Below are 14,222 nucleotides of genomic sequence, written 5' to 3'. Positions count from 1 at the left end.
GATTCCTCCGGTGTTGCAAGAGATTGTGGGCGGCGGTGATTACTTAACAACAGGTGACCCGTACGCTCGTTTGTCCTCCTATTCCATAAAAAAACGGGACGGGACGAGACGAGTAGGACGTTCAGCTGATGGTAATTGATACGCCCAGCCCGTTTCAATATAGTGCCGCTCCTCTTGCAAAAACCAAAAATTCTGAGTGGCACTACAATTGCACTCGTCACCTTGGGACATATTATGATGTTAATTCACATTTGCGAAGTAATTTCACTAGCACGGCGCCCTTCAGACAGAAACACAGTATTGCTTATACATTACTGATTCACGGGAGAAATAGGCGCCGTTGTGGTACCCATAATCTAGCCGGCATCCGGTGCAAAGGAGCCATCCACAATGCAAAGAATAGACCTATTTTTGTCTATTATTATCGTATAGCATGAGATGATTACCACGGCCTCTCTTCTGACAAAATGGTCGGGCAGCCTCGGAACATCCCCCCTGCTGATACTGTCTTCGAAGCTGTCCTCAATCATGGCCTTGTTGTTCCCCAGCGCCAGCTTCACCCACAGCCAGTTGTAGTCCTTGGCCAGGCTGTCTACGAACGCCTCGTACGCGCTGTTGTTGCCATTCTGAACTAACGTCTCCAAAAGGTAACGCGCTCGTTCTACTCGATCACTCTGAAAGAATAAGACACAGCTTAGCAGATGTACTTGCACAACTAAATGTTACACATTGTTCACGGGATGCAGTAGTGCCACCACAACTCATTATCATCATTTTAGCCGGAAGATGTCCACAGCTGGGCAAAGTCCTCCACCAAAGATCGATCCATACTGCCCTCATTCAACCTATTCCGGCGATCTTGGCGAGATCTTCGATCCATCTTGTGGTGTGCCTACCAACACAACGTCTTACCGGAAGATGCGTGGACGCCATTCGAGGAACTTACTCCCCAACGGGCACCTGTCCCTCGAGCTATGTGCCCTGTATCTGCCACTTCAGTTTCGCATTCACTGAGCTGTTGGTGACTTTGGTTCTCCTACGGATCTCAGCTAATTTCTGATTCAATCTCGTAGGGCAACTCCAAGCATAGCCCCATTGCCCACTGAGCCACCATGAGCTTCCTTATAAGGCCCATACTTAGCGACCATGTTTGCGTTCCGTATGCCACCACAACTATTTACCTACACAGAATTGTAGGGTGTGGCACATTGGACGTTCCATCCTAAATATCGCACCCTTCTTAGGATAGGATAAGTATCAGCCCGGAATTGTGACTCGAAAAGCCAGTCATATTGAGCTGCCGATAGTTACTTGCCATGTAGATTGAAATATAAGTATTCTAACGAAGCCACAAAAAAGATAAGTATCAATATAGAGATGCATGCAGGGGCTGTATGATGAAAATAATTATTCAAGTTATTTTGAGATTGTAAATAAACTTAGTTACTTTTTCTATGCATTATTTTTCATACAAAAAAAGGTTTTGACTAGGAACATCGACAAATAAAGACCCATACGCCTAGAAATGGAAAAAAATATGTACTATATTCCTACAGGAACGAACCCGCAACACGTTGCCAGGCAGAGGTTAGTGGAATTTTAGGAGGTCAAACTAACGTGCTATCTGGCAACACCGGAGGAATCACAGGAGCCTTGCTGTATTAGCTAGATTGTCAGGTAATTTGATGCAAAAAATGCACTAACCAAGGTGTAGATATGATCAAAGTCCTCATTGTTTATGGCATTCCGGGAGAACAGTTCGTCGAGGATGAACTTGACATCCAAGTCCTTGATTATCTCCTGCTGATGGTGTTGCAGCAGCATCCGGTTCTTGATATCCATTTCGTCTGTTTGTCAGTCATCTGTAACATTGATGTGAGAAATGCATACACAATCATCTGGTGGAATGTTTGCGATTCATGGAACTAAAAGGAAGATCAGTTAAATGATGCGTTGAATTGATTAGAGCGTAGAACTGACACATCAGTTTCATGTACTTTACTAAAATTTATCAATCTATGCGAATCCGAACATTGTTCACTGCGCCCTTTGCTGTCGTGAAGCAGTAATGTCAAAGTATTATTGTGTTTCGGTCTGAAGGGCGCCGCGCCGTAGCTAGTGAAATTACTGGGCAATGAGACTTAACATCTTATGTCTGAAGGTGGCGAGAGCAATTGTAGTGCCGCTCAGAATTTTTGGATTTTTTCAAGAATCCTGAGTGGCCCTGCATTGTAATGGGCAGAGCGTATGAATCACCATCAGCCGAACATCCTACTCGTCTCGTCCCTTGATGTCATAGAAAAAGGTATCTACAGTAATAATGAGGTTCTGCTCGAAATTCTATAATTGAGTATTTTTGTTTGTATTTTTTAATACATGCTCCGGCGTGGAACTAACCCAGCAGAAACAGCAATATCAGTTCATACTCACCATATTGACCCAATGTTTGCAAACCAAACTGCACTACGGAGAGAACCACACTAAAGCTTGCTTTATCATATCAACCCGGCACAGAAATGAACAGAATTTTGGGGCAAATTGTGACGTGTCATGAAAAGTGGATTCTACACGATCATCGCAATGGCTGACTCCAGGTCGAATGCCGAAAAAAATACCCTAAAGCGAAGCTTCCTTATAGGAAATTGATGATAACAGTTAGGTGTTCACATAATTATGTAATTTACTATATCTTCCTTCACTCAAGCAATAATATCAGTAGCCTTCTATTGGATTTCGAACAGTGATGGCGCAACTCGCGAAGGGACAGTCCCAACTAGTCAAGCGATTTTCACCTTTATTTCTCCACTAGCTGACCCGGCAAACGTTGTTTTGCCATATATATTATTTTTAGTGTTCGACCTTTTTTGTCAGACTTTCTTTTTAAAGCCGACAACCACGACCACGAAAAAGTCTTTTCATTTTTCGGGTTAATATAATGCAGCATAAGCATAAAAAATGTGGCTTTCTATACGTAAGAAGAATTAAAATCGTTTCAGAAGATCCAGAGAATAATAGCTTGCAGATTGCAGATTTCTTTTCTACTTACTTCACACTTCTTTTATATTTTGGATAATTCACACAATATTTTTATAAATTATAGCCTATGTGTTATTCTGGTGAGTAAGCTATATTATTGTAACGTTTCATCAAAATCCATTCAGTAGTTTTTGCGTTAAAGAAGTACATACATACAAACAGACCTCATACGACTTTAGTCGTCACCTCTACAGTACCTAAATATGGAAACCCTCCATATTCGCTAGCCCTGGCCTCAACCGATTTCTATTTTGTCGGCGGCTTGAAGAATTTTTAGACAGTAATAATAAAATTTCTTATCTAGCAGCGAAACAAAATGAGTCCAGTGTTTCTTATAGAAAAAACAAGTATTATTGTTTATGTTATTATTGTTATGTTGATTTTGGTCTATCAGTATGTTACCGCAAACGCATAAATAAACTTAAATAAAAATATTTTACCTTATAAATAAGAAATGCATAAATTTATCACTACAAAACAATACTTTGCCTCCTTACATTAAACATCACAGACAATTTTTTCTATAAACTACCCACCACTATTCAGTTTTCACGCGGTTGCTAGCAATCTCTGAATCATATACTGAGGTAAATCACCTTGACCGACCTATAGGTGAAGTTTCGAAATTGTCCATTATGCTTGTTTATCATTATTATGATAAGTGATTCATCAGAGGTCGAAATTTGACCTTAATTAATTAAATTTTAATTGTTTTAGGGTACACTTTTATGAAAGAGACACATTTTAAAATGCATTGGCAACCTTTAACCCTGACCGCTGCTTTGAGTTTGCCAGTAAGAACACAAAACACAATTAAATTACTTAATTTTATAATTGTTTGCGTATATTTTAAATTTAAGGTTTATGCATTTTTCACCAAAAAATAAACTTTAAGTGTGCCAAATCTCCAAAAAATATTTTGTAAACGGGGTATTAAGTTTACACTATTCATGTTAATATTATTATTATGAAGCCGTTTAGCCAAGAGGTACGATGACAATAGAACGGGTGGTGATTATGATTCCTCCTGTGGAAAATACATTGAATGCTGGATAAACGTACCTATATTTATTTATTTATTTGGGTACACTTACAGCAATGCACATCAGAACATTGTCAATATAATATTTAAGACAAATTACATTTTATAAATTTTCATGAGATCTTTAACGTAAATATCTAAACTAATATATATTATATAAGAAAATAACAATTGAAAGTATTAGAATTTTAAAATAAATAATAGGAGTAAAAAATTATTACCTAGTTTATGTTAACCAATATAACCTATAACAAATAATATTTAAAAAAATCCCACAAAAATAACAAATCATTGACAAAAATACAATTCACACTTGTATTTATTCATCGCAAGGCAAACGTGACTTCACGCCTCGGGCTTCTTTTGTTTCTCTGTGCTAGTCCTGTCTTGATTTTTTTCATTACAAAAAATACTACGTGTATTTTTATGTTGTTAGTAAGTATTACGTCGATAGTTTTTTAGAGGATTTTTCAAGAATTTTCACATATAATAATTATGTTACGGACTCATAACTAATTACTCTACGAGTTTTTTGTTAAATAAATCTTGTGTTGTGTAGAAAAACTACCAAATGGAAAATGAAATTCTATCAGACGCGCCTCATCAGTGCAATAAGATATCTAACTAATATTGAAAACAGGAAAACTGACAAAATATTCTAAAAATACTTGCAACCAGTTCAGTACTCTTACTCGTGGAATGTTCATATTTATTGCCTTGAAAAAAGGAGGTTATTAAATTACGTGTTTTTTTTATATTTGTTAAAATATAATTGCTAATTGAGAGAACTCATTAATTCATTTACCAGTGGGAGGCTGTTGTTGCACAGGATGCCGGCTAGATTATAGGTACCACAACCGTCTCTTTCTGTCGTGAAGCGTCGTAGCTAGTCAAATTACTGGGCAAATGAGACTTAACATCTTATGTCGCAAGGTGACGAGCGCAATTGTAGTGCCGCTCTGAATTTTTTATCAAACAGAAATAATAAGAGAATTTATATTAATTGTAATATTATGCGCTATCCTGTACTGTTCCATTCCGTACTCCTTGAGAGCATAACGTCGCAAGCATGGCACAGAGATATAGTGGCGCTATTCTTCAAAAAGGACCATAAAATGCTTTTGAAGAACTATAGGCTCATATCGCATCTGAGCCATGTATAAAAGCTGTTTTCTAGGGTTATCGCGAATAGTCTCGTGCGCAGGTTCGACGACTTCTAGCCTCCCGAACAAGCCGGATTTCGAAAAGGCTTTAGTACCATAGACCACATACATACGCTGCGGCAGGTTATACAGAAGACGGAGGAATATAACCAGCCACTATGATTGGCGTTCGTGGACGATGAGAAAGCCTTTGATTCCATCGAGACCTGGGCAAAGCTTAAGTCTCTTCAGACGTGCCACATTGATTATCGATATATCGAAGCGTTTAAGTGTTTGTAAGGAAACGCCACCATGTCAGTCTCTCTCCAGGGTCAGTTCTCGAGGGCTATGCGACTGCACTGGGTAGCCGGACAAGGCGATGTTATATCGCCGAAGCTGTTCACCGCTGCATTGGAATATGTCTTTAAGCTTCTGGACTGGAACGGGCTGGGCATCAATATCAACGGCGAATACATCACTCACCTTCGATCCGCAGACGATATCATAATCATGGTAGAGACCACGGAAGACACATGGAGCCAAGTGCTCGATCGCCCCAATACAGCTTTCCAAGGAGTAGGTCTCAAAATAAACATGGAGAAAACGAAGATCATGTCTTATGCCCATGTCGCACCTACTCCCGTAACAGTTGAGAACTGTACTCTCGAAATTGTTGGCGAGTACGTCTACCTTGGACAAATAATCCAGTTGGGCAGGTCCAATTTCGGGAAAGAGGTCACTCGTCGAATCCAAATCGGATGGGCAGTGTTCGGGAAGCTCCGTAAAATCTTCTCGTCCAAAATACCAGTGTATGGAGACGAAGGTTTTTAACCAATGTGTGTTGCCAGTGGTGACATACGGAACGCAGACGTGGTCGCTAACTTATGAGGAAGCTCATAGTCGCTCAGCGGGTAATGGAGAGGGCTATGCTTGGAGTTTCCCTGCGAGATCGAATCAGAAATGAGGAGATCCGTAGAAAAACCCCAGTCACCATGAGAATATATCAAAACATATTTTTTCTTTTAAAATTTTATTTGTGCAATTAATCCCAGACGTGACGGTTTTGAAAGAAGGGGAAATTGAAAGAGCGACATCTCAAGTCAATTTCCTAGTACGCAAATATTGAGCAGATTATCAACTGTAAAGTAGATCCTGTAAATGAAGCCACAACCTGAGAGTTCAACAAGACATACAAGATTTATCAACGATACGTCACTCGAAGGGTTGGCTCAATTGAAGAGCGCTCGCACGGAACGCGAGAGGTTGCCGGTTCGAATCCCGCATGGTTCATACATTTTGTTTTTTAATTTAATTTGTGTAATAGAGAATATACTTAATACACTCATTCACATTACTTGATGAATACAAACTAAAACCAAGTAAAATCCGAATTTGAATAAACAATAATTGCGAACGAAGTAGGAGATCTGAATGAATAACAAACTTTTTTTTTAGTTTGGCTCGCCCTTGGTTTACATAACATTCAGCCTGTTACTTGTTCATTCACTGTTCGTGATTGATCTTTATAGTGTTTGAAACCTTAACAAACAATATCCACATTCAAAATTTAAGTCACATTTAATCCAGGAAAACATATTTTAGTCCGTGTACAAAGAGAATGTAAATATTACGTAATACCTGTTTACAAGGAACCCCTAGTTCTTTTTGAGAAGATGTGCTAAAAATATTATTTCTTATATATTAAAAGTATAAAAAAACACCGTTTCTATGATGAATTGTAAAACAGGAAATATTGTATAACTACGACTCATGGATAAAATATATAAATAAAGACCCTATAGAATATAGACCCACATAGCCGAATGGTTAGTGCCCCTGACTACTAAGCTAGAGGTCCCGGGTTCGAATCCTGGTAGGTGCGATCATTCATATGATGAATATGGATGTTTGGTTTCGAGTCATGGATGTTTATAGGTATTTTATGTATGTTTAAGTAAGTATATTGTATTAAATATATCGTTGTCTTTGTACCTTATAGTACAGGCTATGCCTAGTTTGGGGCAAGAAAATTTGTGTATGTGTGTCAATTTTATTATAAAATTTACTACACAACCTGTAAATTATCGCTTAAGCTTAGCAACGAATGAGTGAATATGATGCGATATTCAATTTATACACGATACAATAGACGAACATGAAACAGCGAATACACGAGCTCTAGAATCGACTTAGCAATGAATAATATGAAAGAACTTACTTTGACAGTATTCAGCAAAAAAACAAAAAGATTTAAGATTTCAAAACAAACGAAGCAAATATTTCATGTTCTTAGACAATTTAAGGTCAAGTTCACAGCACATAAGTCACACAAAACAGTCTCGTCCAAATGACTTCACATGAGTAACGACTTATGAATTGATTGGAACATGAACAGAGTTGGTTATTCCAAATATTGGACGACCTTGCAGGTACTACCTACATCACAAGATTCACACAGTACAGTATAATAACAGTCTTCTACATTTAAATTATCTTAATAGACAAGTTTGAAAAAAACCCAGGCAGCCGTTATGATTATTAGGTTCAGAACTTATTTATGAATATAAACCTAAATCTTTTCAACAACACTAATACTTAGCCTGGCCATAAATACTGTTACAATTAAAAATAAAATATTATATTTGAAATTGGAATTTGCCATTTTTATATGATTGTTCATTGAGTTTTCTCATTTTGGCGCCAATAGGTAAATTGTACAATATTTTGCGATATTAAATTGAAGTGAGGTAATAAAGAAATCGGAATCGCTGTGATAGCATTACATTAAGTAGGTAGGTAGCTATTAATAGGTATAATGAGACCTCTTCTATTTGTGACACAAATGTTTCAATAACTAAGAATGGTCCTTCCAACAAGACTAGGCGCCAGGCCATAAAGCTTGGTCTACGCAGTTTTGGTTGGAAACGAACGTTTCGGATTTCATCAGAACTGAAGCCTGGCCGTCGTCTAGACCCGATCTTAATCCGCTGGATTATGATTTGTGGTTAGTTTTAGAGAATACGGCTTGCTCTAAGCGCCCTGATAATTTGGAGTGCCTAAAAAAATCTGTACGATTGGCAGTGAAGAATATTCCCACGGATAGATTGCGTTCTATTGATTTGATTGGACTGTATTGCAGCCAATAGAGACCACTTCGAATAAGCTTTTTATATTTTAATTTGTTTTATATTTATGTATTAAACTGTAAATGTAATGAATGTTATTTGAATTATTAGAATATTTATTGTCTTTTTTTCAGTATTTATGGCAAGAGTAGGTATAGCTCGGTTAAATATTATTTTGTATATAGTACATTTGTTTTTATTTTTCTCGTGGGTGTAATGTAAAGCATATAGTGTCAGTCAGGGGATAGTGTCCTACAAATTGCACCCTAGTCAAGAATAGCTCTTTCCTTAGTGAAGAACAATGTTTAATATTTATGTATATTTTTTACACTAACGAGCCTACGGGTCATCAGATGTTAAATTATTACCGCCGCCCATATTATTCTGCAACACAAGAATCATCACAGATTTTAAAGGAAGATGTTAGATGCAGTGTCGTCGTGGAAACACCTCCCAAGGATGCTCAATCCAACTCCATAGTTTGGTTGTATGTGGCAGAAAGTTCTTTGAAAACCAAACTATGGAGGAAGACCACTCATCCAAATGGTGAGAATGATATCCAGTGTGAACTTTTGTACCCCTTTCGCAGAGAGGTTGCTCTCGTAAAACAGCAGCGAACATATCGAATATTTTTTATACGAACAGTTATTTTATAGTTACAACTTACTGAACCCGGTCAGGCTGTAATCAATATTTTTATATTTGATTTCATAGTTGCATCACTAACTTGCTGCAAGTTAATAAAAATACTTCATGATCAGTAACATTGATATGTCAGTTTATATGGCAATCGGATGAGCGATGTTATATTTGATATTCTGTAATGCCACGAAATACTATTTGAAATGAAAACTTTCATTATTATATTATAATATAGAATGAGAATAGAAATATAATATACAATGAGAGTTGAACAAAGCATACAAGATTTTATGACGATACGTCACTCGAACGGTTAGCTCAGTTGGTTGGCACTTAACGCCAGAGGTCGAGGGTTGAGTCTAATTACAAAAATTCTCTTCCTACATAAAGCTTATACTCAAACAAAAAATTTAAGTTTGTAATATGCAGCACACTGTGTAAACATCCATATAAATTTAATAAAAATCTGTTATTTTGATATTACAGATTCGAATTTTATTTCAACATATATATAATATATATTGACTCATGCTATGAACTGATATAAGTGAACTATGATGAATATACAAGAGTGTCATTGACCGATCTTTGATTGTCAAGGTTGTAAATAACTTATGTAATTCACTAATACTTATAATATACACTATATCTATATCCCCTACTTACAAGAATATATTAAATATTTATTTACTATGGAACATATTTTGCAAACTTTTCCTAACTTATTAACTTAGATACTATTTTTGAGTTATTACAAACTATTATGAAGCAATTACGAAGCAAATATAAAATATATAATTAAACACCGAAAAGAAGGCATGCAACTTCATAGATAGCATTGGCTTGAAAAATCTTTTAAAAAAAGGAATTTTTATAAAAGTAAACACATTCAGTGCCTGCCCATTTCTTTGCCACTAAGTCAATGGGAATAAATGAATAGTTCATATTTTGTGAGGAGTCCCATAAAATTCACGTCTCTATGTTTTATGGTTCCAGAGATATCGTGATGAGTCAATACATAGGTGGAAATCTCTTATATAGGTATATAGTAGCTGACCTGATAGACATTGTTCTGTTAATAATAAAAAAAAACTCTTGCGGGTGGCATTTCATATTTAATATCCCTACCAAATTTCAAGTCTCTACGTCTTTTGGTTCCAGAGAGATAGTGATGAGACAATACATAGGTAGAAATCTCTTATATTATGTATAGTTCCTTGAATCTTGTTCAACAATACAAGAATGTTAGCGATTCTTGATTGAGTGGAATATATTTTATCAAACGTCGTAGAGTTCGAGAATTCCTCTATCCCATTCTTGGACATGCTTTCGCAGAGTTCGAGACCACCTTATTTGTCTACTGATAGAAGCGCAGACCTTTGATGTTCTACCAGGATGGTTGTGGCGAATTAAATTATAATTCAAATTAATAAGTTAGGTTGTTAGAGATAGAGTATACAGTCGCCCTGTTTTTGGACATCAGCCAGACTATCAATAAATTTCGGCATGAAAGGCTCTTAAATAAATACTTACACAGTATCTCATTTAAACTTTTTTTTCAATATTAAAATATCTTTACTATCATAACAAACTTAATAAAATGTACAAAAGCCAGTGTATATTAAGTCCCAGCGATACAACATCATAAGATTAATGTGTTGTACGAACAAGAAGTCTATCATTAAACTTAACATACAGGTAAATTAGAATATTATATTAACATACCCATAGAGAAATCTAAATAATAAATAAATTTTATGTATGTGTAAATGTGATGCTTAATTAATATCATGTTTTAACTTGATATGTAACAAAAGGTTTAAGTAATGCCAAGGCAATCTTTAGATAGCAAACGATACAAGACAGCACTGGTATTGGTAGGTATAACAGTATATTATACCATTAAGATTCATTATTTCACATCCAGGTCAAGATCACTTAAACAATAATGACTTACTATTTGGAGCAACACATTTGTCACAATTACATGGAAGCAACTTGTGGTGAAGTGATAACAAATTATCTGACTGCAACTCTGATACGTACACCAACTATATCATTTACATTGGCCATTCCTAGAAATAGTACTGGGTGGAATTTTTGGGGCTTATATATATTATAGTTTAGACTTTAGACAAACAAATCCGCATAATACGCAAATTAACACAATTGATATGTCAGCCATGCTGAACGTTTCTGGACTGGCCATTTGGAATACAATTATTAAAAAAACTATTATGATATTTGAAAATGAAACACTCCAAGACTAGGCTACATATCAGTTAGTCATTTTTTTTACATCATAGCATCCCTGTGGCCTATATGAAAGTGGCCAGAGCCACGAACTTGCCAACATCAAAACTTGGGCTTGATACTGCATGGTTTCAAATGACCAGAAAAAACTGTGTTAAGAGTGGTGCTGCAAAATTATAAAAATTTATGGGAGGACAGTCATCGGCTGCACATAATATTATCATGTGTGTCCAACATGGGTATATCGCTTTGAACCTGAATCAAAAAGTTTGCCTACAAAGTTAAGAAAAGTTGAAGCATTGGTAAGAATATAGTTGCATTGTTTTTCAGAAAATTGAAACGTTACACTACACCAACAATAATTGAAAACCAATAGACAATAATTACTGCTTATTGGTATGAAAATATATATATTACCTGGGCTAGCCTAAGAGTTTTTGAAAAAGTTTAAATAAACGATTAGTTATGTTTAAAAGTGATAACCCTCACTTCTGGGATTAATTACACAAATAAAATTTGAAAACAAAATTTTATGAACAATGAGAGACTCAAACCCGCAACCTCTCGCATTCTTTGCATGTAAGCATGTACGCAAGCTCTCTTTCAACTGAGCCAACCGTTCAAGTGATATATCGTTGATAAAGTCTTGTATGCTTTGTTCAACCCTCAGGTTGCGGCTTTGTCTACAGGATCTACATTACAGTTGATAACCTGCTCAACCCCAATATTTGCGTATTAGGACATTGATGTGAGATGTCAAGATGTCACTCTTGCAAACATAAGCAATTTAGTTGGCTCAGTTGGTAGAGTGCTCTCACAGAATGTGAGATGTCACGGGTTTAAGTCCCAAGAACTGATGACACATCCACCATACAGTCCAGACTTTGCACCTTATGATTTTATTTCTGTATAATCTACAAGGTATATGAGAGACAAGACCCTAAGAGGCCATGAAAGTTCGAAGAGGCCATTCAAGACAACCCTCAGGAAGGCTGTGGGATTGCAGCTTTATACAATAGTTCCAAAGAATGCAAAAGTGTGTAAATAGCAAAGTTTGTTCCTAATTGAACAAAAAAATTCTTGGTGCATAATGAAAGATTTCTGCCAGAAATTGCTCGTGTGGAAAATGGGTATAATGGCAAGTTCGATTTAAAGAACTTTAATTTCTCATTAAGACTGTTGTCACTTACATGAGAACATAAAATCAGTGAGTGAGAGGCAAATTTGCTCATTGCTGCTTTCCGGTTTTTCAAGGCGGTGGTCCAAGTTACAAGATATAGTTTATTGTTATTATGATAAGATGTTTTTATTCATTGCTTTGTAAATGATATAGCAGCCTTTTTTTGAAGATGTTGAGCGAAGTCGCTTCTCTAACAGTTTTCGGTAGCTTATTGTATAGCTGTGCTCCTGCAAATGTTATATTATTTTTACCATACTTGGTTCTAATACTAGGTAATACAAGGTGTCTGGTGCGACGTAATACATATTTGTTGGTATTGTGTTTTGTTGTGAATGTTGTATTTGAGTGAATGAGTCTATGAGTTATCTTACATATAAGTTCAGAAGCAATAATAAAGGAAGTGATTACCAAATAGTTAGATTTTTTTACCAAATAGGTATCCTTACAGAGGATTATTTACTTCCTCCTTATATCAACAAATTACTTTTGTGACTGTACGGCTGGGTTTAAGGAAATTAGACTTTTATTACAATAAAGAAGGAAAAAAATTCTTTTTCATTATTGTTCATGTTGATTAGGTATTTATTGTATGAAAAAATTATGGTAGGTAATAGGTATGTTCTGATTAGTTCAGTTATAGTATTACTATGTGTTTAACAATGCATGACTAATTGGGTAGGCACTTAAATATTGATAGGAAGAAATAATTAACTTTCAAATAAATATTCGTGTTACAGTTGGGATAATTTTTTTCAATTATATTTTGTGTTCCTTATTAAAAGGTTTTTTTATGATGTTTAGTTTTGGACTAACGAATTATTAAGTTATAACATAAAATAATTTGCAAATGCACTTTTGCCATAAGTAATAATTCGATTGCACATGGTCAACATCGTATTTGTTTGTAGTACAAATCTCTGTATATTACTAGAGTAGTAAGACTTGAACAAAAACTTTTTCCAAAGTAAAATTGTTGTTTCATTCATAACAAAGAATAAATAAATCAGAATGATAAATTTTAATAATTGCTTAATTCTAAGTTAATGCTGTTATTAAAGCTTAAACAAGTATTAGTAGTATCTAAACTGTGAATATTCTTCATACTTACGCCGTGATGATTTGTTATAAATGCAATTCCATTTGATCACCAATGTTAAAATTATGTGATTTTAAAACACTTATTTATAATTGCATTAATAAAGAAGTAAAATATATAACTTTATCCAAAATCACAACAAACAAAGCAAACAAACATGTTATTTCGCACCTACAATAGTTTTGACTTGACGTGCTTTTGACTTTGTAGTTTTGACAAGTGCAATATTGCCATCTCCAAAATTAATTTTCGCGTTAGCTTGTCAAATGTCATCACAGAAAACATCATACCTGAATACCAAAATCGGGAGTATCGCCACCATCCTCATCTTGTACGTAGAATGTCTTTTTTTTTTTTTAAATAACTGGCTCCGTCGACTGAATGTCGACGATTCGGCCAACGTCAAGGTGGAGAGATTTTTTATTTTAATTTAGCTGATTGAAGTATATAAAGAGCTGATATAAAAGGAAATGATCGGTTGATATAGCTGTGGTTTTTTTGTGAACTGAAGTATAGGCAACAAGAGTTAGTACGGTTAGTAATAAACACCCATAACACAACAATATTAACTACCTTGCTAGTATCTAATCTAAGTTTAAGGGAGAAATGTGTGAATGTAAGTGGGAATATGTGCCTAATAGAAGCGAAGAAAGTATGGAGGATAGAAATTACAATTTAATATTATTGCGGGAGATAAATTTGTAAA

General features: G+C 35.5%; 1 protein-coding gene across 2 annotated transcripts in view; it reads right to left on the bottom strand.

Annotated features, from left to right (window-relative positions):
* The window catches only part of LOC126972045 (apoptotic protease-activating factor 1-like), a 42,505-nt gene extending 28,824 nt beyond the window's left edge, over positions 1-13,681 (bottom strand). The window contains exons 1-3 of one of the 2 annotated variants that reach the window (XM_050818617.1): positions 13,529-13,681; positions 1,705-1,862; positions 447-674 (exon numbers count right to left, since the gene is read on the bottom strand). In XM_050818617.1, coding sequence (XP_050674574.1) covers positions 447-674; positions 1,705-1,842 — 366 coding nt within the window. In that variant the 5' untranslated portion in view covers positions 1,843-1,862; positions 13,529-13,681. Of the gene's footprint in view, positions 1-446; positions 675-1,704; positions 1,863-7,438; positions 7,574-13,528 lie in introns of those variants that run through there. The other variant, XM_050818618.1, reaches the window with a different exon arrangement.
* Positions 13,682-14,222: the final 541 nt, after the last annotated feature.

Source organism: Leptidea sinapis, chromosome 25, assembly GCF_905404315.1.
Source record: "Leptidea sinapis chromosome 25, ilLepSina1.1, whole genome shotgun sequence".
NCBI lineage: Eukaryota > Metazoa > Arthropoda > Insecta > Lepidoptera > Pieridae > Leptidea > Leptidea sinapis.
The sequence above is the reverse complement of the archived record's forward strand: the minus strand, read 5'-3'. Positions and strand labels throughout refer to the sequence as shown.